The following is a 27,261-nucleotide window of genomic DNA, read 5'->3' on the forward strand; positions in this document are numbered from 1 at the left end:
GCAAAAGTGCTTCGACGTTTTCAGAGGCGTCTGCTACCCACCAGCTCGACAGCTAGCCGGGAGCTTGAGGGTTACTGATGCGGCCGAGAACGGCACAACTCCCGGCACATCATTTTCAGATCACCGCGGAGTTTCGCTGCTCGGGTTAAACGTAATATATAAGTCACTTAGACAACCTAAAAATGTTATTGTTGGGCTTTTTTCAGTGTTTTGTTTGTTCGTGAGTAAATCGGTTTGGCTGAGATTAAAGTTATTAGATTAGATAAAATAAAACTTTATTAATCCCCCGGGTGGGTTCCTCCTTGGTTTTCACACAGCTGACTAAACGTCAAACAGAAAACTTATTAAACAGAAGTATGAGACAGTCGAGAATTTACGCCAGTGTCTGGTTATATTTTAGATAGCAAGAAGCAGACGGCCGAGTTTATTAAACTCCACCGAGACAGCGGTGACGCTAATCAGAACTAGCCTTCTGATTAGCTAATCAGAAGGCTAGACCGTCCAATTTCACGCCTTTAAATTTTAAAGGCGTGTTTGTGTGTGTGTTTATACAATTGCTATTATGTTTGCACTTTATGTGTAATGTTACTGACTGCAGAGATCAGTAAGATGTGTGTATTTTTTATTTATTAGTTTTATTTATTTAATATTATTTTTTAATTGAATGACTGTCTAGTAGTTCACAGATGTCGAAAAACTGAGTGTGGTAAAGCCACTGATTTTGTTTATGTATATTTCTGCAATCTGCACATTGTACTGACTTTCATTTTAATGTTTACACCAGGGTTCCTTGTCAGCACTTTATGCTCAGATGTTTGTAAGCTAAAAATAAACTATTGTGTATGTTCAAATATACTGTTGTGATTGAAGAAGTTAAATAAAAATGTCAGTCATCAATTCATGCATCACCTCATGTTATCATAACAGAGGTCTGTCTTCCAGGAAAGAACAGTTTAAAATTAATGTAATATAGTATTGGCCATACTATATGATGTATTGCTTGTCTTTGTTTAATAATACAGAAGACAAAGACCTTAAAAAATAATCGCATATCGCATCGCAATCGCAATATTGGGGCAAAAAAATCGCAATTAGATTATTTTCCATAATCGTTCAGCCCTAGTGTAGAGTCAATGGAATGACTCAGTGTTACCTTTTAAATTTCTCACTATTTGAGAATAAAATGTATATTATACTTAAATTAATGAATGGTTACAAACTGGTAAAAACTCTCTCTTATAGTTCTGTTGATTTTTGTTTAACTGTAGCTAAAAGGCTCTTTGTTAGGCTCCAAAGTTTCCTCTAAGAAGGACGATCCATAGGAAGATATCAGTCAGAGGCACAAGCCAGAGTTGTAGTATGCATTTGAAATACCTTGCAGCAAGTTCCCAGACATGGTTTAAGTCAATAACCTTCATTAAAAAATAAGTTTATGATCTGGGACTAAGCTTAATCCACGCCTGGAAAACTGGGCCTCAGTCAGTTTTTAATGTACTATATAGTTCAAAGGTTATGAATCCACAACCCACCATTACTGGCAATGTGGAAAAAATTACACTTCATTGATTTTCACTGCTTCATGCCTTTTATCAAATAGACACAAAGCAGTTTAAAGAAAATATAAAATAAATTATAACAGCTCTTTCAAGCTTTGCTTCGAGTTGCCCCAAGTGTAAAGTAAACTATTTTTGGTCCCTTTTCCACTTGACAATCCTGACAAATGTGCTGTAAGATTGCCTATATTAACATTTAAGATGAGTCATGACCACCATCCAGCTGTCTGCAGGCAACTGAATCTTCTATCTGCAACTCTAGTAAGAACAATGTGAGGATGGTATGAAAATATCACATGCTTAGCCCTACATGGTGTCAACGAGAAATTGAAATGGTCCAAATAGAAAACAGATACTGATTTTTTTTTTTTCCCCAGAACCACCTGACAATAAAAAAATAAAATAAAAATCTTCCACTGACACAATGAAAAGCAGTTGTCTGTCTTGCCAGTCTAATTGGTAAAAAAAAAAAAAAAAAAAAAAAAAAAAAAAAAAACATTCAAGGATTGCTGTAAACTTTTAATACTCTGTTTTATAACTTTCTGAAATAGGCAGCCTAACTCTGTGCTCCTGCAGTCCACTAAAAATCAGCACAGAAAAAGAAAGAAAGAAATTAGACATCAACTTCCATACTTAATTTAGACTATCAGTCTCTTTTATGAAGAAGTGTCCCATGTCATGAAACCCATTTGCACCTCACACACTCAAGGAAATGCAGTTATCCAATCATGCTTCAGCACACACGAGGTCTGGATTGCACAATTTCCTGAACTCTTAAGTGCAAAAGATCACTGGTGATGTGATGAGTGACCTAACTCAAAATGCAAACTCCAAGATGTGAGAAAAACAAAAAGCATCACAATGTACATGTTACTGTCAAGGCCAAACATGCAAAATCACATAAATCTCACTACTTAGACATACAAAAAAAGATATGTATACTAAAATAGATGCACAGCCTATGCAGAATGTCAGAAAATGCCAGTAAATATGCAATCTAATTCCACCCTTTAGAAAGCAATCAAATGCAAGGTAGAATATAAACAGGAAATATTTTTAAATTACATCCAATGCCTCTAAACCACTGGGACATAACAACAGAACAGGCAGAATTCTCATCAGACACAGAACATATTAAAAGCTCATGCCTCACTCCTAACACTGCAAAAAAGTAAGAGAAAATGACTCACAAAGCATCCAGGTCAGCCATTCACTACCCTTCCCATCAAACAAATGGTAGTACCCTAGCACAGACAAGTCTATTCCCTTCAATGAGCCATTTAAAACTGTTTCACCGCAGCAGAAAAAACCCCCACATAAAATATCCATCTCACTACAGGGGAATGCCATTTCACTGTCCTAAATGAATGTGTGCAAGCAAACCTCAGGTCAAACAAAGAAATCTGACCAGATATTCATGCTAGGCAAGCTGGACTAAGCCTTTTTATGTCAGATAGAAGCACTTATCTGCTTTGACAACTGCAAATTCATGGAGGAGAAGAGAGAGAGAGAGTGAGTGAGGAGGAGGGGGGGGGGGGCATAGCACCACATGGTGACAGCAGCATGCAATGACATGCATGCCTGGGGATCGAAAAAGCCTGACCTCTTTTAAGGAAGGAATAGTCCATACAATCAAGATGTTTCAGCGGTGCCTCTGACCATCAAGAGCAAACTGCGCTTTCCTGTCAATCAGACCAAAGCTGATCCCCGCAGATTTGGACCGTACATCAACCAACAGAGGATGTTTAAATCCTCCCGTGCCCATAACCAGTATTTAATCTCAAGGTCATTCTAAAAACACTTTGACTTCTTGACCTCTTTGTCTTTAAGTAGTGCAGCTCATTAATCAGTTAAGTCTCAATGGGTGTTATAAATAGTTTTATCATAAATCGCATGTTCTGCCAAAAAAAAAAAAAAAAAAAAAAAAAGGGTCGTAAACAATCTCCTGGACACCCTCGCTAAACCCACCGATAAGGGACCGCTTCAGTCCAGAACTAAAAATCCATAAAGTCAGAGTGATGCATAACAGCACTTTGTTCCAAGCAACAATGTAGTATGTGGCCAAATACACTGTGCAGTGCCACATTGTATTAAGGCAACAGTGAAAAGACTTAAAATGTCGCGTGTGAGCACTCAGGGCAATTTAGAATCCAGCACAGACCGTAAACTTTAAAAGCCTTGGTTTGCCACCTTATTAAAGTCAATAACAAGATTAATTTGAATGCGATGGTGCTAACAGTACTTCGCTGCATATTTTAGATATTTATCTCAGTGCGCAATGCTAAAAGCAGACAAGCGGTGACAAAATTTCAAATGATGTTAGTAATTAAATGCTTAATGAAGCGTCAAGAAAAAGAAGAGCCTTCCACAAACGCCCTGAAATGCAAATATTTGGCTTTCTTAAGAGCGTGGTAGCGAATTAACTAGGTTGCTAGCATTAGCAGCTAGCTATCGGTAAGCTGACGTTAGCCGCTGCATAGATCACGGTAAATCAACAAGACGCTCGCAAAGAAAACAATGACACTTGTCAAAGAGCGTATATGGTAACAGTAAAAAATTGAAATCTTTTTCGTGTACAAAGCTGTGTTTTACAACCTTTAATACCCTCTCTTTACCCCATCCCCCAACCGCGGAACTTTGACTAAGAGCCAATCCATCCAGAGAACCAAGGAAACCGACAGCTAGCGTTAGCTATTCGACTGAAAGCCAGTTAACAGGTTAGCATGTTAGCAAATGACTCTGTTTAGGTAGCAGCAAGCTAACAAGGATCCCTCAAAATGCCGGGCCTCGTTTTACCCCCCGAGTGGGGGGGTCATTTAAATAATTTAAACCCGAACATATTCACATGACAATGTCAACATCGAGCACAAATATTACCTCGAATACTAAGCAATGCTGCCCGCACATAAATATTGATTTCAAGTCTTCTTTTTCTACGGGCCGCAACAAAATACCTGTCATTGAGCTGATCCTCGGTCCCGGGCAACGGGTGAACCACGAAGTGTATAGATGTCATTGGGCTAATCCAAAATCACACCGAGACGTGTGGAAATGGGTACTCTTTCGATTACTGTATATATGAGGATTCATAGGAATCTTTTAAGGGCGAAAAAGCTCGAGTTAGATCCCAGCCTCCTCACCCACATGCCGCCATCTTAACTCTAACCAGCTTCTTCTGTGTGTGTTGATTAGTGCACATGCACTCGCTCCGCTGGTTGGACCTCTAGCACAAACAGGAAATAAAAAAATTGGATGGGGCTGGCCTCGAGAAGAAAGACATCTGTAACAAAAAGCCAAGCGTTGCACTTCCACACTCCGAAGGCTTTGTTCTAATCCAGTGCACCTATTGCATCTTAGTATGTTTTGTCTGTTAGGCAGTCGAGGTGTTCATATGTTCACTAAAGCACTATGAAGGTCAAAGAAAGGGTTAAATTTTGCGAGGTTACCTCTTTAAAAGCTGGAACAATAGAATAGAAAAAGATGAGACAATTGGTTTTAAAATAGAATATCAACGAAAAAGAAGCAGCACAAATTTGTGCCTTTTGTGCAGTTACAAGCGGTATAGTTTTTTCTATTAAGAATTGCGTCATTATAATCTAGCTTTATTGTCTGCTTCCAAGTCAAAATGTTTAATCATAGATAAAATATTCTTTCTAAAGCCATTCAGTTAAAAAAGGTATGTACAATGCATAACACGGTAACTAATCAGTGGTAAGAAATGTATTAATGTCAGCCTAAAATGCTAACACGATGAACTGGACTGCTGTTGTTATAATAATGTTTCACAGCTAGCACTATTAGCTTTAGCGTTTAAGCTACCCAACTTGAATTCTTTGCTACCGTCCACTGTACTGTGGCTATTTTCTCCCTGTGAACACGTGTGGTTATGCAGGCCTCTGTGCGTGTCTGTAACTAGTAACTGAATTGAATTCTTTGCTTGTATGTTGTTTGCGATTTGCTTTTGCTCGCCTCTTTGTAAAACGATATTTATGAATAATAAAATATTAATGAAGAAATTAATGACAAGTATACTTTGCCCCTACTTGCAAAATTTCATCCTTGAGTTAAATCAAATGAAAGGATGATGAAAAAACAACAAAATAATAATAATACTAATAATAATAATATCAGATGTCATTCTGCTAGACAGATAAACTGTATTATATAGAGTGATAGCACGAGGTGTGAAAGATTTCCTGTTTCTGTAATAGGTGTGTATCTGAATCAGCTCCTTGAAGCCCCTCTGCTTCCTGTCTAGTTAAGTGCTGCAGTCGAGGATTACCTAAGACTGATAATAGTTTGTTCAGTGATCTCCTCACCACCACAGTTTCAAAAGAGCCAGCCTCTCTAATCATTTTATGCTACCATCAGAGGTAGCATCACCACCTCTGATGCTACTCCTTCAGCCGACCACACCAAAGTACACTGCACTTGCCAGTACAGACTGATATCTCGAACAATTTGCTGTGGACACTGAAAGCAAACAGAGCCTCATCATCCCCTTTTGTATATGGCCTCTTTATTGGTCTTCCAATTCAGTCTGTTGTTTATGTGGATCCCCAGATACTTGCACCCTGGCACCACACCAACGTCTTGTCCCAGGATTGGGTTGTGTGGCTGTCCTCTTCCTTCTAAACTCCATCACCATCTCTCGGAAGCAGATGATTCCTCCCAGACCACTCCACAAAACCGTCCACTACTGCTCTGTACTCCCAATACATCCAACCACCTTACAGTTGTCAGAGTAATTTTGCAGACTGCTGATGTTTCTGAAAAATGTTTAAAATTGTGATTTGTCCTGTTAATTTACCGTCAGCTGGTAAACCAAATATTATTTGTTGCAGATAAAGTAAGAGCAACATCAAAATCTGAAAATAAAATTATAATTTTTTATATAAGTAATTATTTATTACTCAAAAGTACTTGCAATATGGCGACATGGGGATTGTTGTTGGGTTATTTGGGGCCTCTTAAAAAGATTACGCATTTTGATTTATAATAGCAAAGTATAAATCTGTTATGACTAAAGTAAAATTATGACTAAATTAAAAATAAGAATAATTATTATATTGAGATGCAAAACTACATTTTAAGACCTTCATAAATTCTGCTCAGGGATAAAAACAAAATCAGATTATACTCTCAATCCATTTGGAAATAGGTATATTTAATCCTGTGTTTGGTTTTTCATTTTTTTGCTATATAACAAATATCCAAAACAACAACAGCAACAAAAAAACCCAACCAACACTTACTATTAATCCATTATTTTGGCATATAATGAACATTATTTGTAATAAAAGATCAGATGTACTTTATTCATCCCTAATTCTGGGCAAGATCATAAAACAAGACAGCTCCTAAATTAAAAAAAGAAAGAACTCAATTAAAAATAAAGATGAAGAGCTCATTAACTGACAAATGTAAGTAAATAAGTTAATATGTATTTATTTAAGTAGTATCTAAGTAAAATTAATAAGAATACCCATCTCACTACAGGGAAATGTCTGTTATATAATAAAGTAAAAGTAAATATACATTAAAAATGTATTCATTAATAGCAATAATGTTGATAAAAAATGCAACTGAAATATATCAAATCAAATGTTTTTTTGTTTTTTTTAAATATCTAATAATTAAGAAAAAATATGCTTGGTATAAACTGAATGTACACCAATCAAGTAAATGTCATTGTTCTATTATCATTTGTACATTGCTCTTATGTAACAAAATTACTTGTAAGATTTACATTATATCAAATTAAAGTCAGCATTTTGGGCATATTTTATTTTTGAGTGTATAAAGCAGGAACTCCACTTTTCTTCTCCTCATGCCACAATACTCGTATCTGTATTTGTGGCAGCAGAGATGAAACAGATGTTAAAAAAAGTGAAACAAAAAATCATGACCCTCAGATCATTGCTGCTATTCTTACACTGGTTTATATTTCAAACTGAACCGCCTAAAACCTGAGCTCTATAAATGGAAGACCACTGGGAGTCTGTGCACAGCTGATCTCCCTCCCATAGAAAACTGTGTTAGTGCGGTATTCCCAGTCTATTTAAGCCCTGTTGAGTTAAGGAAATAATTTTCTGTTGTTTGAAAGAAAGAAAAAGTAGAAGACTCTAATTTAAGCACAAGGTTACCATTATAACATTGTCAAAAGGAAACTCTAGTTTAAGCAGAGCTTAAAACTTGACCCATGCATGTCCTGGATGTGAGCAAAGGAGCTATAGTCAAGAGATAGCCATTTGGGAGAGGAGGGGTGAATGAGCCTCTGTTCAGTGCATGGTGCAAATGATAAGATTAGAATTTTCCAATTTCCTGAAATACAGATTTTGTGTTTCCTGTCCCCTCCCAAAAATTGCATTGTTAAAAGACAAATAAATAAATGAAAACAGCCTATACAAAACAATGATTTCCTACTCATATTTTGGTTATACACGTACAATCCCCCGAAAGCTGCAGTTTATCTCACCAGTAGGTGGCATGGTTTACCTTTGATAATAATGTGAGACAGTTGTAGTGATGACAGCTGTCCTTCCTGCGCTGCTCTTCTGATTATTTGCCAACACAAAAATGCTGCAGAGTTTTTTCAGGATATTTATGCATTCTGATAAGCTCATGGAGAGTCGCCCTTCAAAGCTGGAACTGAAAATAAGAGTTTGCACTTCTGCCCCAAGTCAGGTTCCTCTTTTATCTGCAAAGTACAGCACAAGTTTCCACTCAGCTCTAGCAAAGAGAAATGCAACCATCTGACTCAAAATTACCCACATGGATGTTACTGCTGTAAGTGAGCAAATTTTCACTAGATTATTCGATCATACGTTGTTCTTCAAGTTTGTATGCACCACATCAACCAACCAGATGAGAGAAGAGCGTAACTTTTATCTGTGTTTACTGAATTCAACACAGAGGTTATTTAAACCAAGGCCATTGCTCCAAAAAAAACACCCTGTACCTTTTTTTAAGGGAGTAGACAAACAAACCAGAGCTATTTTTAGGTAGGAGGGTACTGGGTTATTAAATGACCCCTGGAGTTCTTAAATATGGGTACAAAGAGTCAGGGCCAGAAAACTGCATTATCATCAGAGAAAGGTTAGCAGGTTTGAGGATTTAGAAAGTGTGCACATTTTAGGCTGCAAATTTAACTCAATGAATAAAGTTTTATTGCACGCAGAGACACCAGAGACAAGATATCCTACTCGGTATAATCAGAGGTTTTCCAGTTGTTACACCTTAAAACTAGACTGTTTTCATCAGTGAACCCAGACAAGCTGCTGTCAGTCAGCCCACAATCACTTCAGCCCATGTTTTACTGACTGGGGTAACATGATCAATAGCTGAAGAGTATGAGTTTAAAATAACTTCTCTTAGTGCTGGCAGAAGCATATCTTTGCAGGACTAGGGAAGGACAGAATGTAGCTCTACCTCTTAACATGCACTCGCCTGCACAAACCAAAAAAAAACTATATAAAAAGAGAGAAAGAGCATTCAGCCAGTCCTGAAATGTAATCTATGAGGAAAATCCCACACCAGCACAGATAAGATGGTGCTTTATTTGGGGCACAGTCTTCAAACTATTTTAAGCGGTTTTCACCTGATTTGACTGGCGACTATTAAAGTACTTTATAATGGTTCAGAATAACTGCCCATTAAAGGTTTCAAGAAGGGTGCTGAGCGGTGAAGGACTTTGCACAAACTGTGTGCACAACCTACATCAAATCATAGATTTCTGCACAGCTTACAAGGCAATATATTGTATATGGCTGGTGAATAAAGAGATGTAGTGAGTAGTCTCTTTCTGGACATAGCAACACATCCATTTCTGAAACAGCTAAAGAGAACCCAAAGTCCTTGGTAATCTAGTCGAAGTGGAAACAAGCTAACAAGCTCCAGTTATCCATTTGTTACTTGCCATCTAGGGGTCAGGTCATAATATGAATGAAGCACTGGTCGTAACACATTGCACAACTGTATACACATGTTGTGAGGCTCTGCTCTAAAGAGCTATTCTATGATTGGTCCAATGCCACAGGATCCTCTTTTATGCCATAACCTCTCACTTAAGCTGAGCTGTTTTGCAAACCAAGGATGAGGTGGAATTAAACTGCATGCTCATGCAGCAGCTGCTTGTCAATCACAAAGTACACCCACCTTAGAGAGTACCACATTTATCATACATTTCTAATATAATGAAGACCCCTGTGTACAACAGGAGTCTTCATTATTTTTCCTCCTATCTTTCATCTTTAAATTGTTTGCAATAAACTCAACATGCAAACATGATTCATGTAGATTTATGAGCTGCGGATTGGCCAGTTGCAATGCACTATAAGTTGGATTACTGATCAGAAAATACTTAATTCATATTTTTTTATTAGTTCTGAGACACTGAATGCAAGTTTCAGGGAGCTTGATAAAGTTACAAATGAAATCTTTATGCATTGCATGGTCACACTTTTATTCTGTTCCAGCAAATATGCTTTTGAGGAACATCCCAACAATGCCAGACACAGTCAAATGGGCTGTGTGTCTGTGTGTGTATTTCCCCATTGTGTGTCTACAACCAGCCTTTTGTCCCGGTTCTCTGTGCTGTGCAGGAAGGTCTAGACAGCTGACACTTACCTAATCCAGAGGGGTGGCTGAACCCATCTCCTGTTGGCTGACCTCTTTCCACAAAAGACAAGGGTCTGCTAATTTAAACACCAGTCACATTAATATATATCTATATTGGGGGAGATTTTGAGAAGAAATAAAAAACCAAAAATTACTCAAGAGATGTAGCCTATTCACATTATTCACTGGTAGCATTTAGTATCTTTAATATGTGAAATGTATTGTTGTTGCTTTAAGCACCAAATTATCTGAACCTTCTTCCTGTCAGGTGAAATGATTAAAACACAGCTGCCTTGCAACAAAGTGGGGGACGAGATTTACACACAAAACATTGGCACTAACAAAATGTAGTCTGGTTGCAACTCTGAATGAGATTAATGGTAATGAATAATAGTAGAAATTATTTGGTGTTATTTCACTTTTGAAAAGTAAAGGAGGATTAGTTAATTGCAGTGAAGGGGTGGGGGTATTATACAAAAAGGGGGTGGGGGGGTCTGAAGCACTTGTTCACATAATTTCCACTAATGGATGAATTAAGAAGATATATTAGGAAATATTTCCACCACAGGTCCCCCCCTTTATCCATGGCCCTGCCTCTCTACTTTAATTAAATAGTAGCTTCATTTAGATAGATTTATCTGAAGATTGTTAAATAGTAACAAGTGCTATATTAATTACCTACCTGTTGCTATCTCATAATGAGCATCTTTTCTCACTGTCTTCACTCCAAGTGTCATAGTGATGATTAGCCAAGACAGATGGTGAGCGTCTGCTCGTCAGGGCAAAGTTACTCATTAAAAACGCCAGTTATTTGCAAGGTGGGTGTGTGGGTTGGGGGGTGGGGGTTTTTCTCACACTCCCTTGCTGTTGTGTACCACGCAGTCTCCACGGTGCCTTCAGCCCCTGATCACGCACGGTGCCCCCGCACCATTGGTCTACCCTAAAACACACCTTTGCGTCCCATTGGGCGCGGCTTCGGGCCACGCCCATCTGTTCCCCCACCGCATTTGAAACGATGAATGGAAACGAGGCTGTGGAGGAAATTAGGAAACATACTTGCCTGGTCTTAAGTTGTTCGCACGAGACTTGTGGACGCGCGTCTAGGGATTAAACCTGTTTCCTGAACACTTGACGCACTCATACATATATGTAAGTACATATTAGCTTCGTCATATTTACGGTTTAGCATAGTGTTTTCTTTTCTTCTTACGTGTTTAATGTTCGTGTAGAAACACGTTGATAAAGTGGTTGTCAGCAGCTAATTAGTCAGACAGTCTGGTGGGCTTCATCAATAGTTATTGAGGAGTATGATTACGGGTGCAGCTTGTGTGTGGTGATCCGGGCCTGGGCAGGGAGGAGTTCTTACAGTAGGTGTTGTGTGTCTGTTTTGTAACCACCACACATGCTGCTTTTGTCCCCCAGCAAAGTAGGTGAAAGGGCAACCGCGCTGATGAGCAGCAGCTGATCATGCTTATCTCTCATGCTCTTTGGCAAAATCTTTAAGGCCCTGAGATAATGGTCATAGTGTAAATTTGATCGTAGGTGATGTATTCACTTATTTTTAGTGAAGGCTATCATTGTTGGATTACGTTGCGTGAAATGTTATGAATTTAAATTACAGTTAATTTGGTCTTTGCCAGAGTTACACTATGAAGTCTGAGGAGCATCACTGTAACATCTCAGACGTCCAGGGTGAATCCCAGCCAACTGACATGGGTGCAGGTGATATGGAAGCTGTGCGGGCTCTGATGTCCATGACTAAGCACTGGAAGTCACGAAACTTCAGGGTGAGGCACTACAGACCTCTGTCTCCCTCCTCAGACTCCTCAGAGGACGACCAGGTCACCACCAGTTCTGCTGTGCTGCAGGACTCTCTGTTTGTAAGGGATCCTTGTTTAGGATGAAATGGTTTCTATGTAACTGCGTGATTCTAGTAAATGTAGATGTATTGGGACAGAAGAGAAACTTTATTACTGACTTTGATAATGTGACTTTTCTTCTCAGTGCATGACACCACCATGCAGCCCGCCCCACTTTGTGACGGCCTGTCCAGGTCCAGCTCTGAAGCCTCACCGACCTACAGAAGTGACGTCTCTGCACAAACACGCTGCTCAGCAGAGCTTCCAGTGCACCAGTGTGATCCGTCACACTGCAGATGGCCTCCACTGCTCCTCCAACCTTAATCGTTCCTCAAAGGAGGAAGAGGTCGTTCGGGTTCACATGCTGGACTCTAAAACTGATGTGAACTGTAAAGATGAGCCGAATAGCAGAGACTCTGAGGAGACTGTTACAACACAAGCTTACACTGAGACGTCCCCAAATGTTGTTCAGTCTGGAGACAACCCAGGAAGCCTTTTAGGCTTAAATGAAAATAAAAATACGCCTCAGTCTGTCCCAGCTGGAGATGCTCTGGTCTCGCCTGTGCCTGTCTACTGCCACATTGTTCCTGTCTCTTCTTTGGCCACCCTTGTGCAGAACGCTGTCACAAACTCGCACAGTCAGCAGCAACACCTACTGCCAGCAATCACCATGGTGCACACACCACTGCAGCTGCAGCACAAACAAGAAGGACACACGGCTTCTTCTGCTCAGGTCTTCCTTGTAGGGGGTCAGGTGGCAAAGGGTCCCGTCATGCTCCTTGTCCCTCAGCCGCCTGTTCCTCCTGTCTACATTCAACCAGCACCGGTGACCAATGGTGGACCAAAGTTCGCTGCCATTGCCCCGGCGCCTCATCGCACCTTATCGGAGCAAAGATGTGTCCCACAGCAGCCAGAGGTGGCCCGCGCACGCAATCACGTTTGTCCCCGTGAGAACTGCAACAAGACTTACTTCAAGAGCTCTCATCTCAAGGCCCACATGAGGATGCACACAGGTAAGAGATAAATGAATTAAATGTTAATATAACGCATATGTATTTGAATGCTATGGCAGTTTTTAAGCAAATGGCACAAGTGTGATCTTCTAGTCATGATAGCAATGTTTTACCCGTTGGAGTATGTTCAGAAAAGTCCTTATTCCTGCCTCCACTATCCAACAGGTGAGAAACCTTATAAATGCAAGTGGGAGGGTTGCGAGAGGCGTTTCGCTCGCTCCGATGAGCTGTCCCGGCATCGCCGAACCCACACGGGAGAAAAAAAGTTTGCCTGCCCAATGTGCCTCAGCCGCTTCATGCGTAGTGACCACCTTGCCAAGCACGCCCGAAGACACCTGGCAGCGATGAGGGGACGCTGCTGAACTCCCTGCATGCAGTATCGTCTTCAGCAACAATAACAAACAAACCCCACTGTGAAACCAAATGACATGCTCTACGCTGTTGAGACTGACTCACACAAGACTGTAGATGTTTTTTACGTCACCTTATGAAAGGGCTATTGTGCAAACTTTGCTATACTGCTGTTCTGTAATCATTCTAATTGAATATAAACGAGGTAATCAAAGTGTTTACATTTAACTACTGCATTAGCATAAGCTGAGTAGTTACGTATTTAAATGTTACTGAGTTTACTTTTTTGTCAGTGATATTTGACCAAAAAATGTTACATGTTGTTCTTTTGTGCCATGACAATCAGTATAAAATATTTTTGCACTTTTTCTTGCACAAAACACAGAATTCCTTAATAAACCTAAACATATTTGTCTAGATTTTTTTTTTTTTTTTTTTAAGAGTTGTAATTTAAAATCTTTTCTGTGGTTCCCACATGCTTCTGATACCTGAAAATGTATCCCACTTCAGCTCATCACATGATAACTGTATAAAATTATCAGGCTGTGAAACTGAGGGGTACCAATTCTATCTATGCATACAGCTGGAGGAAGTTACAATTTACAACATTTGTGCATTTCTGATAAGACACACACACTGGGATTTACAGTCCACTCAGTGGGGTGTTTATTACTCTTCATTTAGACAAGCACAGCTACACGTTAAAAGCAGGCAAATGCCTGATAATTTATCATGCCTTAAGACAGATTTATGACAGTTTCACAGATATGATACACACAATGCAAGTATACTTGGTGTCAGGAAATACTGCTATTTTCTATCAACACAGATGTTGGAAGAATATTTCAAACTATATGAGTAGAAAAAGAACTTGCAGTAGTCTTTTAAATCATTTTTTGTAAAGAAACAATGTCATTTTCAGTATAAGTCGATTCATTATCCACCAGCACTTCCTGTGTTCCATCTGCAGCACATGCTGTCTAATAAAACCTGCTTGGCTGTCAGGTAGCAGAGCACTCACCTGCCAGTCTTGGAAGCAAGACGCTCAGCACTTTGGAAAAGCACGCAAACACCACCTTATTTAAGGACACTCACCTTTTAGCTTTCAAATAATTTTCAGAAACTGACGCCACGGTGACGCCAAACATTTTGTATGTACAGCAAAGATATGCTGCAAGCTCTCAATTTAATATGAAGATGCCACTTTTTAAATGTAATAATGGATTCTAGCCTTTGTGCACACACAAAAAAAACCTACACAACAAATTAAAATACAAAATACAAATCTTTTGGCAAAACTTTCTATATAATCTCAGAAGTGTTTCTTTTTATAAATACACTGCTTCAATCAGGGATACACATAATATACAAGACTGACAACAGCAAAGGAGATATGAATAATAATATCTGTCAAATATAATCATTTAAAAGTATTACGGTATATGTCTACTGTAGGGGTGTAAACTGTAGTTCAAGAGGAGTCCCCAAACTGTCTTTTCTGGACTCATCCATTTTGTTGCATACTAATTAACACCTACTTAGGGTTTCCAGGGCTGACCACACAGAAGTGCAGTGCACTGGGGTCTGTGAGATGAATATGGTCTGGTCCAGGCAATTTCAAGCACTACTGGGAGAGTTGACCCCAGGGGAATGTGAACCAAAGGAAGCTAGCAGCAGAAACAAGTGAGAAAAGTGAAAAGACTTCTGGTCCCAGTCAGATGTTTCCTAAGCTGGGACCGACAGTGCAGCCTCTGTTTGGCAGGAATTGAGGAAGTACGGGACCAGGGAGAAGTTCTTAAGCATAGCCTCGTTGGTAACACCAGTGTCCTGCATCTCAAACCTGGTGAATGAAAATAAACAGGAATCAAGGACCATAACCTCCACATTCTTGCACAGAAAAGATTTTCTCCATCACTGCCAAACTTACCAGTCTCTAGAGGAGATGACGTAGTACACAGGGGGTGGTGGTGAGTCAGTGGGGGAGCACAGTGGTTGACCCAGACTGTAGGAGCCAGCATGTGTGAACATGAGCCAATCTCCAATGTTGAGCTCAGGTAAAAGACAGTGCTCCAGTACCTGGTCCAGATCATCTCCAGAGGGACCCCACAAGCTGCTGCTGAACACCGGTACATCCAGGGAAGTGTTCTGCTAATAAGGCAATAATTATTTTAGTCATTTTACAATGTGTATATGTGTGGGCAGTAGCTGATTAAGATGTTGTTCCTAATTTAATAATATAGTCCGTATACACATTGAGAAGTATAGAGAAAGTATTGTGTGTTGTGGTTACACATTCAACTGGCCCTTTGTTAGGTAAAGGTCCTTTGTTGGCTGGCTGGATGGATGCGTCCGTCTCGCTATCCATCCATCCAACAGAGGACCTTTGTGGTGGAACAGATTTGCATTATGAATTTGCAGCCAACAGATCTACAGAAACTGCTTGCTGCGATCTTGTCAGTGTGGCCCAAAAAGTCTTGCACAAGTTTCAAGCACCTTGTTAAATCTATGCAACAGTTTTGTAGATAAAAGTAGTCCAACCTGGTACTGCCAAAGTGTACCTATTAAAGTGTCTAGTAAGTGTATACTGATCCATTGAGAATCTTTGAGACTCACCTTGTGAACAGATGGGGCAGATATCAGTCCTTCAGAGAGTTTGCTGGCAAACGATCCATACACTCCTTCGTTCATAGTGTACTGGAACGCTGGCTCTTCATTGGGAGACAGATCTGTTCAGAAGAGGGCAGAAAAGTTTCTGAATTACATTTTACTGTTTGATTCATAGCTGCACTGCTAATTCCCAGTATAATAATACATTTCATGCTGTACAACACTGGTTTCTGCATGAAAATGCATTGTGTACTGCTCGAGTTACAGCTGGAATGCAGTTTTTACAGAGTATGTCCAGGGCTCTCAAAATTTCAAAATCCCTGGTAGCCCTTCGGGCAGGGACTCTTCAGTTTTTGGTAGCCCAAAATAAATGTAAGTAGCCCGAATAAAAAAAGAGAGCAATTTTTTGATTGATGTTTTGTTTCCTGTTTTGTTTCCTTTACAATATTATACATTAAAGTATAATATTGTAAAGGAAACAAAACATTAATCAAAAAAATGTTGAAAAACAAATTACAACATTGTATAAAAATTACAATCATCAACTCAAATACTTGGTTCTAATTGAACAGAAATTTCTATGAACTTGTAAGAACTGTAGGACATGAATCAGTCTGTGTCAGATCCTGACTTTGAAATTTCCGCTGAAGTCACGGGTAAGAGACAAGTGGAACCAAGATCGAGGCCATTTGCTTTTTGAAGTTTGCAAAGACTGCTAAATTTTGCCAGTGGTAGTTCACTCTTTGCAACATAGTACGCTGTTCTAAACAGATTTTTCAGGTTTATTTTTAGTATGTTATTTGCAGTTGGTGTTTGTTCTGGGAAAGATATTGCAGACTGAGCAATAATGCATTTCTTGCATTTCTCATGGGTTCTAATGGGGGCCTTTCTTAAAATGACTGGTCCCAGTAACAAAGGCGCTTGTCGACTCAGAAATCGAGAGAAAACCAACAACACACCCGGCAGAACATTATGTTATTTACACGGGTGCACATAAGTGGTCCGCATGTGCGCATTCCCTGTCAAAATAAACGACGCGCACCAGATAAGAAGTTGCAACGCGCGTTTGCGTCCATATAAAAAGCACTGTTTTTGTCCGCTAGAGTGGGATTTTCACGGCACATTCCGCACCACATCTCTGTGCGTTCATCATTTGTTTGAAGCCAGCTCACCTCCTGCAACCACTTTTCTGAGAATACGCGCTTCTTTTGTGGTTCGGACTCCTTCTGACATTTCTTTGGAGGTAGAGGAACACCAAAGTAATTGCTTAAAGGAGCTTCTTCGACATCTTTAAGAGTTCTAAACAAATGTCTGTCCTCCTCCAGAAAATCTTATGTATGCAAACACGCGTTGCAACTTCATATCTTGTGCGCGTTTTTTATTTTGACAGCGAATGCGCACCTGCGGACCACTTATGTGCAGCCCTGGTTATTTAGCTCGTCATATTGCAGCCACAGAAATTCTTTTGTCCATGAAACCATAAAGCTGCACTTTCTTTTTGCCTTATAGTCTGATTTGTCATAACTTTTCCGTTTTGTGGTAAGCTTTTCTTTGGCTGTCACTTCTTCACCCTGACCTCTCTTATTTGGCTCAGCAGAACTAAAATATATATCCTGCTGCTTTTACATACACACACATAACGGTCAGCGATTCTCTGCTCAATCAACCTCTCATATGTTTAAGCTTGCTGCGGGAGATTTCACTTGTCATGTTTGCATAGTAAGCTAACGATTGATAAGACGATGTCAGAGGAATTGGTGCGCAAATTATCATCACTCACCAATCAGTACTGTCGCTCTCTATACACAGTTCGCGCGATTGCAAAGTGAAAGCAAAAAACAAGCGCAAATTCAAACGGGATTTCAATATGTCACATATTGACAGTGGCTCACCGATGCCAATGACATAATTACCCAGCTACATTTCTGAAAGAATGCAAAAGCATTGGCATATATTTTTCCTTCCTACAATAGCCTGACGGGCAGGGCAGAGATAGATTTTGGTAGCCCGACTGGAAAAATCGCTAGCCCCGGGACGTCGGGCTAGCGATTTTGCGAGCCCTGATGTCCTTAACAATCATTACCGTTCCTAAGTGAGTATCTTGCCACTAACCATGATCCTGGTCCTGGGGATCACGTGCCACCACCTCCTTGGAGATGACATTGACAGCTAGTGTGAAAGCAGAGGACACGAAGAAGTTACCAGGCTCAGCAATGATGGAAACTCCTGAAGATGGAGGGAAGTATAGGTCCACCATAGACATGACTGCACTATTAATCTGCAAAAGAGATGACAGAAGCCGTTACAATTAACATTAAGACATTCCTTCCTTTTCCCCCCACATGCCTCTGAAAAGTAGTTTAAATCCAGCTTCACAGTGAGCAGCTAAAGCATGAATCTATATTAGAATATTCTCAACATTTAAGACAGACACTTTTATCTTACTGTTCAGCTAGTGCTTACTACAGCTACAATGTACAAAGCTTGTCTTTAGCACCCATATGGAAAAGAAATAGTAAAAAGATATTTGATTTACTCATGAAAGTGGCCACTTTCTCATTACTTTCATATATTTTTTTAATAAGTATACAAAACATACAAGTTTCATTATATAATTTTTCAAGGGATCTTATACACTCAACAAAAATATAAACGCAACACCTTTGTTTTTGCTCCCATTCCCCATGGGATGGACGTAGAGACCTAAAATTCATTCCAGATACACAATATAACCATCCCTCCCAAACAGTGGTCACAAATCAGTCCAAATGTGTGGTAGTGGGCACATCTGCTATATTGAGATAATCCATCCCACCTCACAGGTGTGCCACATCAGGATGCTGATCTGACATCATGAGTAGTGCACAGGTGTACCTCAGACTGCCCACAACAAAAGGCCACCCTGGAATGTGCAGTTTTGTCTCACAGCAAAATGCCACAGATGCCACAAGCAATGAGGGAGCGTGCAATTGGCATGCTGACAGCAGGAATGTCAACCAGATCTGTCGCCCGTGCATTGAATGTTCATTTCTCAACCATAAGCCGTCTCCACAGGCGTTTCAGAGAATATGGCAGCACATCCAACCGGCCTCACAACCGCAGACCTCGTGTAACCACACCAGCCCAGGACCTCCACATCCAGCAGGTTCACCTCCAAGATCGTCTGAGACCAGCCACCCAGACAGCTGCTGGAACAATTGGTTTGCACAACCAAACAATTTCTGCACAAACTGTCAGAAACTCAGCGACGCTCAACTGCATGCCCGTCGTCCTCATCGGGGTCTTGACCTGACTCCAGCTCGTCGCCGTAACAGACTTGTGTGGGCAAATGCTCACATTCGATGGCGTCTGGCACGTTGGAGAGGTGTGCGCTTCACGGATGAATCATGGTTCACATTGTTCAGGGCAGATGGCAGCTGAGAATGTCCCAGTTCTTGCATGGCCAGCATACTCACCGGACATGTCACCCATTGAGCATGTTCGGGATGTGCTTGACCAGCGTATACGACAGCGTTTACCAGTTCCCACGAATATCCAACAACCTCGCACAGCCATTGAAGGGGAGTGGACCAACATTCCACAGGCCACAATTGACAATCTGATAGACTCCATGCGACGATGTGTTGCACTGCATGAGGCAAATGGTGGTCACACCAGATACTGACGGGTTCTGGGTCCCCAGACCCCCAATAGCGCAAAAAACTGCACATTCCAGGGTGGCCTTTTGTTGTGGGCAGTCTGAGGTACACCTGTGCACTACTCATGATGTCAGATCAGCATCCTGATGTGGCACACCTGTGAGGTGGGATGGATTATCTCAATATAGCAGATGTGCCCACTACCACACATTTGGACTGATTTGTGACCACTGTTTGGGAGGGATGGTTATATTGTGTATCTGGAATGAATTTTAGGTCTCTACGTCCATCCCATGGGGAATGGGAGCAGTAACAAAGGTGTTGCGTTTATATTTTTGTTGAGTGTATGTGTTTTCATTCTTGTATGCTTTTCATACAAGTTTCATACAAGACAGATAAAAACTTTATAAGATTTATATATATCTTTTCCATATGGGCAGTATCTGATAGAAATGCACTGACCAGTTCCAGTTGGGCCTCAGAGCCACTGAATCCGCCTCCAATGTCCAAGATTTTCATGCTGAAGCCAATTTCCTCCTGAAGCAGACAGAAAATTGTTAATAACTTGGGTCTATACAAAGTACCTTGTGTTTATGGAGCATCCAAAACATAAAATTGTATTCAACAGAAATGCAAATAACAGTCATAGAGCTGACTGCAAATAAAATGCATCATTTAACACCACATACCCCCATATCAAAGACACAACGGGCATCGGAGATGGCATGAACATACACCTGGTCATCGTCACAGGAGTTGGAAATGTGAGACCTGAGGAGTAGAAGAGGTAGTCGGTGATCAAACTGGCAACTTAACGTTTAAATTTCATTTGCAGACAAACTGACTAAATAATTTGTTCAGGAGAACTGTGCCATCCTTGCAGTGGTCTAAGTACAAAACCTGGATTTGCATTTCTCTTCATGTCCTTCCTGTAGTCCTTACCTGACCCCAGCTACCTGCACACCCAGCTCCTTAGCACTCTCCAGCAGATGTCTGCAGTCCTTGAGTGAACAGCCAAATGTCATGCTCATGTCATCGTCCGGGTTTGACGCTTCCGTTGACACCTGTAGCAGCAGCCTAAATTATCACAGAGGAAATAGATAACTTGGTTACTGTTTTGGGGAAACAATCGATCCAGATTAATCTATGATATAAAACCAGAGCAGTAAACTACACAGAACCAAACAGTTTTGCAGGTAGATTTCTTATCAGAATGACGGTCGATAGTGTAACCAACAGATAATTACTATGGACTGATAACATGGTCAGTTGTTTAACATATTCACTGGCACTTGGACTGATGCTTATCAAAAACTTACTTGGCATTGGGGTGGCAGCGAGAAATCTTGCGCAGCTCTGCTTCATTATCACACACCAGGAGGTCAATGCCATTTTTAGCAGCATATTTAATCTGGGAAACTTGTTTGCAAACACCACTGTAGATGATATCTTCAGAGGGAATACCATGGCTCTGCACCAATTCCAGTTCAGACTGAATTACAAAGATACACAGACAAAGCAATATTCCATTAAAGGGAACCTATTATGCTTTTTTGTCATCTTTTGCTTATATTACACTTAGTTTGAAAATTTCAGTGTATGTACAAAGAACTGTGAGCTAGAAGGTCAGTCTCTAAGCAGTTTTTTTCTACTCTTCATAGGATATCCTTTAAATGATCATCTCAGGATCATTGCTCTGGCTGTAAGCATAGAAATCTAATCCACCTGCTGTCCCAACCTTCCATTTGTAAGGGGTAGGGAGCCAATCCTTTGTCAATCCATTGCCAGACGGCGGCTTAACAGTGGGGCCGCACCAAAGCCAAATATAAGATAAATAAGGATTATTTTCAACTTTGAATCAGCCAAAGCTGCTCTAGAAGAAAGAAAATAGAATTTGAAATAAGTGTAATAGATCTCCTGTATCTATCTTGCAATGCCCATCAGGCAGATGCATTAGAGACAAATATTTATTAAATAATGTTTACAAGGTGGGCATTGACATGTGGTGACCACTTGGTGGTGCTTTTAAAAATATTTAAAGATCTTGGAAAGACACACATTAAATAGCCTTGGGGTGAATTCGTACCAGGGCCTCAGCCTTATGAAACACGGGTCAGCTTGATGATCAACACTAGTGCTAAATGTGCTTTTATATTTAGCAGAGAAAAGCCCTAATGACAAAAACACACACTGTCAAAGAGTACCTTGTTGGTGCATATGAACCCAGTGCCAAGGGCAGCAAGGACTTCAATCACAGCTGGGCTGCTATTGCACCTGACAGCATAGTATGGTCTGATCTGGGACATGTGGGTCCGCCAGCGAACATGCTGCCTCATTATGACTCCCAGATCTGCTACAAAGAATGCATTTTTCTCAGACTGGAGAAGAGGGAAACAAACAGGTGTGGAAGAGTCAGAAAACACATTAAGATTGTATATCCATTAATCTACAATACAAGCATAAACAAAAGTGTGCCTGTATGTCAATTAACAACCTTTAGTTAACAATGCATTATAATACAATTGTTGGTTTTGAGACAATATTAAAACATTAAGAAATAGTACATATTATTAAAGATGAAGCCCATACCAGTGTTTGCTCATAAATGTGATTGTCAATAACATCACAGAGGGCCATGCCTCCTTCCAGCAGGTCAACAGAATACTGCGGTTCATCAGCGATTCCTTTCATCCTCTCAACCGTTTTCTTCAAATCCAACAGGCATAAAGAATGTGGCTAGTGCGAAGTGGTCTTGCTCGCTCCCTCTCGAGCCCCTGGGGTCCTAGACTTATGCAACAAACTGTACAAGGAAAAGAGAAAAGCCAACATAAAGCACCAAGTTCAGCACCAAAAATCACTTTTGGATAATGCATATTCCATGATGTTCTCTGCTGCTGAAACCTAAACGCCTCTTTTGAAATCCTGAACTGAAGTCATTTTCAACTCAACGGGCATCCAATCAGAGCAGAGAACAGGTTCTGCGTTATGGGATAGCTTTGTGGAAGAGGCCTATTCTTCCTAAAAGCCGCTGTGAAAACACATAGTCTGGGGCACAGGGTTCATTTACTTTATCATCAATTACCCCTTACAATCGCCATTAATCCCTGAGCCGGTGACCCGAAAATGTTCCGTTTGATGGCATTAACAAAGGTACAATACTGGCGGCATCTGTGCCACAACTTTACTTTCAGTTCTGTTGCACAGTACTTCAACCAGTCATGGTAGTTTGGACCAGACCAGATGTAGAAAGGTTACATGGGGAGACTAGCAATATGCCAACAATGACTGCTGTGGTGTACAGTAAAAAATAAATACATTTAAAAAATTTAAATAAAATCACTGCTCAAACACTGGTTAAAAACACAATGGAACAAGGCTGAACACTAATATCTCTTTGAAAATAAACCAAGACCTTATGTAACTTAGAAAATGCTTAACTGGGTCACTTGTTCTATCTTCACAAAACATACAATATACAATGCAACCCAGCTTTAATCTCAAGGAAAATACATGCATATTAGTTGGGTTATAGCTCAGATTATTTCTCTCTGTTCCTGAAAACAAATCTAACAGCAAAGCCAGTGCAGATAAAAGCAGTCCTGAACAGTGTCCTGTTATTTTAATACAAGTGCTGAAAATAGATCTGAAACAGTAGATCTAAAATAACTGAGTGATCTGGGACATGCTGAATGTTTACTCCTTTTGTCAGGACATGACAGTTACCGTAGAACTGCAATAATTCTTCACCATGCAAACACAAATACTGTACCACACATTCAACGTTTTTGCTATGAGATTTTTCTCAGCCCTCCAATTAAAGTGGATACATAAATTCCCCAGCTAGTTTACGCACATGGATGAGTCCTGGGATGAACTCCTCCACTATCAGCTAGGATCCCAAGGTGGCTCGGCGTTGAAGTCAAATGGCTCTCGGTATAGAGCTGCCCCTAGATCCTCTGGGTAGTTGTTGTACACCTGCAAAGGGGCAGATGAGGACGTGAGGCACAGCAGATTCAGTCAATGATCAGTCAATTGTTTCCCCTGCTAACACATGTTCCAGTGGTACTCCAAAGTACAATCAAATCTGTAAATCTGTAGAGGAAACTGGGTTTTTTCCTGGCTCCAAATGGATCTTTGGGTTATGACTACACACATTAGCACGATAATCCAGAATAGAAAGGCATTCCCTGATTTCCATATTTTTCGCCATTTGACAAAGACGAATTGTAAGCTCGAGTTAACGAATACCCGCATAAAGCACTGATACAGAAAACAGTATTTACATGCTGTACTTAATATGTGTTTTTTAAGGTGGTTTTTAATGTGTGAATTGTTAGTCTGAGTTACTCTGAACCAACCACCGGAACTGATGCAATGATGGCCAGATTAGCAGGTTTGAATAAATTAATTAGCAATGGCTACAACAACACTCTTGCCCCGTGTTATTTATCATGCTGCCCCTTATAACCACGTTTAACTACAACTTAACATTCATTACCAATTACTTCAGAGTCAAATTTCTTGTTACTGTAACAGCTTGCTTTCAATTCATGGAGCACATTAGCATTAGTGTCCGCGGTAGTTACACAGTAATATACGATGTATTCCTTACGCAGTAATATACGATGGATTCCTAGTACCAACATGTTTTATAAAAACAAAGTTTTTTTTTAAGAATGCTACTGACAACAACGTTATAGCTAGTGTGTTTTATTTAGTATTTAGCTAGACAATGACACGTTACTCAGTGCATTTAGCTAATAACATGCTAACACTCATAGGAAGCTAACAGCGCGGTTAGCTAACGTTACTTACGTCCGCTGAAAACCCAAAAGAGGGGACAGAACGCTTTTTCTTTTTAGGCGGAATTTTTAAAGAGTGGTGGGGAGACTAGAAGAGAAAACGATATTTGCCATGGAGTAGTTCAAGTTATTGTCGTTCGACGTTTTCTCGATGGCACCTATAGCGGACCATTTGTTACAACCGAGCAGACGACAGCAGCGGAGGGCGAACGGCAAGACCGACCCACAGACAGAAGCGTCATATTAATGCTGACACATCCGGTTTAAAATGTCAAAATAAAACCCACATTAACCGACATATTCGTTTTGAGTAACGGAGAAACCGTCAGAGTGAAATTAAACAAGAATTACAGCTTTTATTAACATTTTCCGGTTTGGCTCAACTGAAGTATGGTGAACTTGACAAACACTTGCTCGGAGCTGTCAAACCCTCACGCAACGCGATATTAGAGCTCGCATAGGAAGATGTGGAGCATTTATTAACATAATTTAAAAAAATCATTACTGACCTGCAACAGCCACAATAATAACAGTTAAAAAAAGATTATTTTTTTCTATGCTGCAATATTTTGTGCACACAATTTGAAGACATTCTAACCAACTGGAAAAACAAAAACAAAACAATAAACCCCACAACTTTGTTGATCTTAGACTATATTTATAACAGAATATCTATAAAACCTATGCTCCGTGGTAAATAGGTAATTTCCCAAAAATTACCTGTGTTATGTCTTCACTGGATCCCCCATGGTTCAGTGATAAGGACAAAATATTGTCCAACAAAGGTGGCACAGTCCTCCTTATTTTCTCTAGTCTCAGTCAGCACTCGCAGACATAAGCCCTAGACGCAATGGCTAGATGGAAACATGCATTTTGTCCTAAAGTTCAAGCTCAGACTATACTTTCCCTTCCTTTTGCCTTTGTTGTTGTGAAGTTGTGAAGTTGTGCCTGACTCTGAAAACGCTTGGTATGAGGCAGTTTTTACCCCCTCCAGGAGATAAATTTGCATGTCTCCCTCCTCAGAGCTGAAGGGGGAGGGTGCAAAGAAAAGCTCTGCAACTGTTAGCTGAAGGGGAAATCTTTTTTCTGGGGCTGTTTGGACTCTGTGCTTACATTAAACATAGGAGAAAATACCCCTTTATCATTCAAATATAAAGTGTTTTACTGCACAGTATCAGCATTTCAAGGCTTTGGGATTATGTTTGCCATTTCTAAAATAATACAAATAGGTTATAAAAATACAATTGATTTTCAACTATGTTCAGAAAAAATAAAAACAAGTATAGGAAAATAATTTTCAAATGCAATCCACTAATGTCTGTCTTCTACAGTAAAAGCCCATTTTCTGCAGCATCTCTTCAGTCTGTGACCCTCATAGTTTAATTTTCACTTCATTTTTACAGAGTGACATACAGACACAAGTTCTCCATACCTGCTGTGAAGTTTAGGATCCAGGAATTTGTGACCTAGGACTACTGTTCTTGTATGAAAACCCTGTTTACCAATTACAAAGCATTATCCCTTAAATCCCCAGCACCCTGACTGACCCACATCATATTTTTCTTATTTCACAGCAGTTCATGATGTCTTGTTGTTGTTGGGATTTTTTTCTTCCACATATCTATAAAATTCCTCAGAGTGTTAGATGAGAGTTGAGTGCTCCTCAGGGAAAAAATAAACAATAGCAGTGCCTGTTTCACTAATAAACCTATTTCGTGGAGTCCATTGTAAAGGCTGCGGAGGCGATGTACTGCGACACAAAAAAGTTGTTCCGTGTTTTGTGCCTGTTCTCTCTAACACTACACGAGTTATGTATATATAAGGCTAATCACACATAGCATCTAAAGTGGCTTCCAGTAACGCACAATGTTTGATTTCCATTGTTTGGATCATAATAGCCATCGCTGCCGTTGGGTATGCGACAGGGAGACATGTGTACCACCCACTGTGAGGGCAAATACTCTAGTGGCTGCATTGTGCAGCAGGAATTCTTATTTGCAAACATTGCAAACAGATTACATCAATGGACCGATATAGAAAGACCCTGAATCACCCCTGAGTGACCAAGGCAGGCAAAAAAAAGGAATAAACAACATGTTCCAAGAATCAAAAGGTCAGACAATTACATACAGCCAACAATATTGATTCCCTTCATTTTTCAAACAGAAGAAGTTGTTATGGGTATTTGTTTAATGAATATTCGTAAACAATTTGAATTTGTTAAGAGAATATACACATTATCTATTAATTTTCCATAACAAGCCATGTGCATTTTACAATATGTAAAATGACTCATGTAAAATACACTTTTCTAGTGCTCAGCTCCACACAATTACAACCCCCATATATACATATATATATATATACACATAGCATATAAATAACTCATCTTCAGTGAGGCTGTGCAATATTAACTCCCAGTCTTATATAGCTGACAGCTTTCAAATACCTGTCAGTAAATGAGTTTAAATATTGCATTTATATTATGTCAGTACATTTATGGTATTTAAGCCTTTTCTTCTTCTTTTTTTGCACCATGTGAGTGAGTGTTGTCTGTTATGCTTGTATAATCACAATGACAAGTCATAAATTTACCATTTTGGTGGACATGAATAGTTGTTTAAAAACACCATACATTAGTCATATGCAACAGGCACTTGTTAAGTCTCTCCCGAGTGGTTTCCCCTCTTTTTTTTTTTGCCAAAGAATGTTGCTAAGTAAAAAGAGAACTCCAAACAAACTTCTCCTCACACTGACCTGAATGTTAAGCAGGGAAATATAAAGCAGCTGACTGCAGGAATATAGCAAATATTCAACAG

General features: G+C 40.0%; 3 protein-coding genes and 1 long non-coding RNA gene across 17 annotated transcripts in view; 1 reads left to right on the top strand and 3 right to left on the bottom strand.

Moving 5' to 3' along the window:
• ubr5 (ubiquitin protein ligase E3 component n-recognin 5) overlaps positions 1-4,921 on the bottom strand; it is a 33,507-nt gene extending 28,586 nt beyond the window's left edge. For 5 of the 10 annotated variants that reach the window (XM_085422145.1, XM_085422148.1, XM_085422146.1 and 2 more), the window contains exon 1: positions 4,508-4,921. In XM_085422145.1, coding sequence (XP_085278271.1) covers positions 4,508-4,569 — 62 coding nt within the window. In that variant the 5' untranslated portion in view covers positions 4,570-4,921. The remainder of the gene's footprint in view (positions 1-4,507) is intronic. The other 5 variants (XM_085422151.1, XM_085422150.1, XM_085422149.1 and 2 more) reach the window with 3 other exon arrangements.
• A 2,319-nt stretch (positions 4,922-7,240) lies between these two features.
• On the bottom strand, positions 7,241-10,933 carry LOC146658504 (uncharacterized). Its single transcript, XR_014913671.1, has 3 exons — positions 10,855-10,933; positions 10,182-10,281; positions 7,241-8,253 (listed from the first exon to the last, which is right to left on the bottom strand). It is a non-coding gene; the product is annotated as an uncharacterized LOC146658504 (long non-coding RNA).
• Positions 10,934-11,167: 234 nt separating this feature from the next.
• Positions 11,168-13,824, top strand: LOC146658505 (Krueppel-like factor 10). 3 transcript variants are annotated; one of them, XM_085422157.1, is made up of 4 exons: positions 11,168-11,321; positions 11,813-11,959; positions 12,177-13,044; positions 13,210-13,824. In XM_085422157.1, the coding sequence occupies exons 2-4, from the start codon at positions 11,822-11,824 to the stop codon at positions 13,404-13,406; spliced, it is 1,203 nt and encodes a 400-aa protein (XP_085278283.1). In that variant the 5' UTR covers positions 11,168-11,321; positions 11,813-11,821; the 3' UTR covers positions 13,407-13,824. The 3 variants fall into 3 exon arrangements, with proteins under 3 accessions (XP_085278283.1, XP_085278284.1, XP_085278282.1); XM_085422156.1 differs by having other exon boundaries at positions 11,170-11,321; positions 11,813-12,052; positions 13,210-13,823; XM_085422158.1 differs by lacking the exon at positions 11,813-11,959 and having other exon boundaries at positions 11,169-11,321.
• Positions 13,825-14,037: 213 nt separating this feature from the next.
• Positions 14,038-25,379, bottom strand: LOC146658506 (antizyme inhibitor 1-like). 3 transcript variants are annotated; one of them, XM_085422153.1, is made up of 12 exons: positions 25,163-25,379; positions 23,494-23,615; positions 22,230-22,440; positions 21,845-22,018; positions 20,960-21,132; positions 20,583-20,717; positions 20,330-20,411; positions 20,103-20,177; positions 18,115-18,280; positions 16,009-16,121; positions 15,323-15,543; positions 14,038-15,235 (listed from the first exon to the last, which is right to left on the bottom strand). In XM_085422153.1, the coding sequence occupies exons 3-12, from the start codon at positions 22,329-22,331 to the stop codon at positions 15,121-15,123; spliced, it is 1,356 nt and encodes a 451-aa protein (XP_085278279.1). In that variant the 5' UTR covers positions 22,332-22,440; positions 23,494-23,615; positions 25,163-25,379; the 3' UTR covers positions 14,038-15,120. The 3 variants fall into 3 exon arrangements, with proteins under 3 accessions (XP_085278279.1, XP_085278280.1, XP_085278278.1); XM_085422154.1 differs by lacking the exon at positions 25,163-25,379 and adding an exon at positions 24,456-24,674 and having other exon boundaries at positions 15,323-15,540; XM_085422152.1 differs by lacking the exon at positions 25,163-25,379 and adding an exon at positions 24,456-24,674.
• Positions 25,380-27,261: the final 1,882 nt, after the last annotated feature.

This window comes from Rhamphochromis longiceps, linkage group LG11, assembly GCF_057381845.1.
Source record: "Rhamphochromis longiceps isolate RC_006_pf linkage group LG11, R_longiceps_female_GT1.1, whole genome shotgun sequence".
In the NCBI taxonomy this organism is placed as follows: Eukaryota; Metazoa; Chordata; class Actinopteri; order Cichliformes; family Cichlidae; genus Rhamphochromis; species Rhamphochromis longiceps.

What these genes read in the sequence shown, in the direction of transcription:
- LOC146658505 (XM_085422156.1), top strand. Translation starts at nt 11,822, where the DNA reads ATGAAGTCTGAGGAGCATCACTGTAACATCTCAGACGTCCAGGGTGAA. An exon ending in TGCTGCAGGACTCTCTGTTT is followed by an intron (nt 12,053 to 12,176) that starts GTAAGGGATCCT and finishes TTTTCTTCTCAG; the next exon opens with TGCATGACACCACCATGCAG. An exon ending in CCACATGAGGATGCACACAG is followed by an intron (nt 13,045 to 13,209) that starts GTAAGAGATAAA and finishes ACTATCCAACAG; the next exon opens with GTGAGAAACCTTATAAATGC.
- LOC146658506 (XM_085422153.1), bottom strand. Translation starts at nt 22,331, where the DNA reads ATGAAAGGAATCGCTGATGAACCGCAGTATTCTGTTGACCTGCTGGAA. An exon ending in CGCTGCCACCCCAATGCCAA is followed by an intron (nt 20,718 to 20,959) that starts GTAAGTTTTTGA and finishes GTGATAATTTAG; the next exon opens with GCTGCTGCTACAGGTGTCAA. An exon ending in CTGCCCCATCTGTTCACAAG is followed by an intron (nt 15,544 to 16,008) that starts GTGAGTCTCAAA and finishes TTGCCTTATTAG; the next exon opens with CAGAACACTTCCCTGGATGT.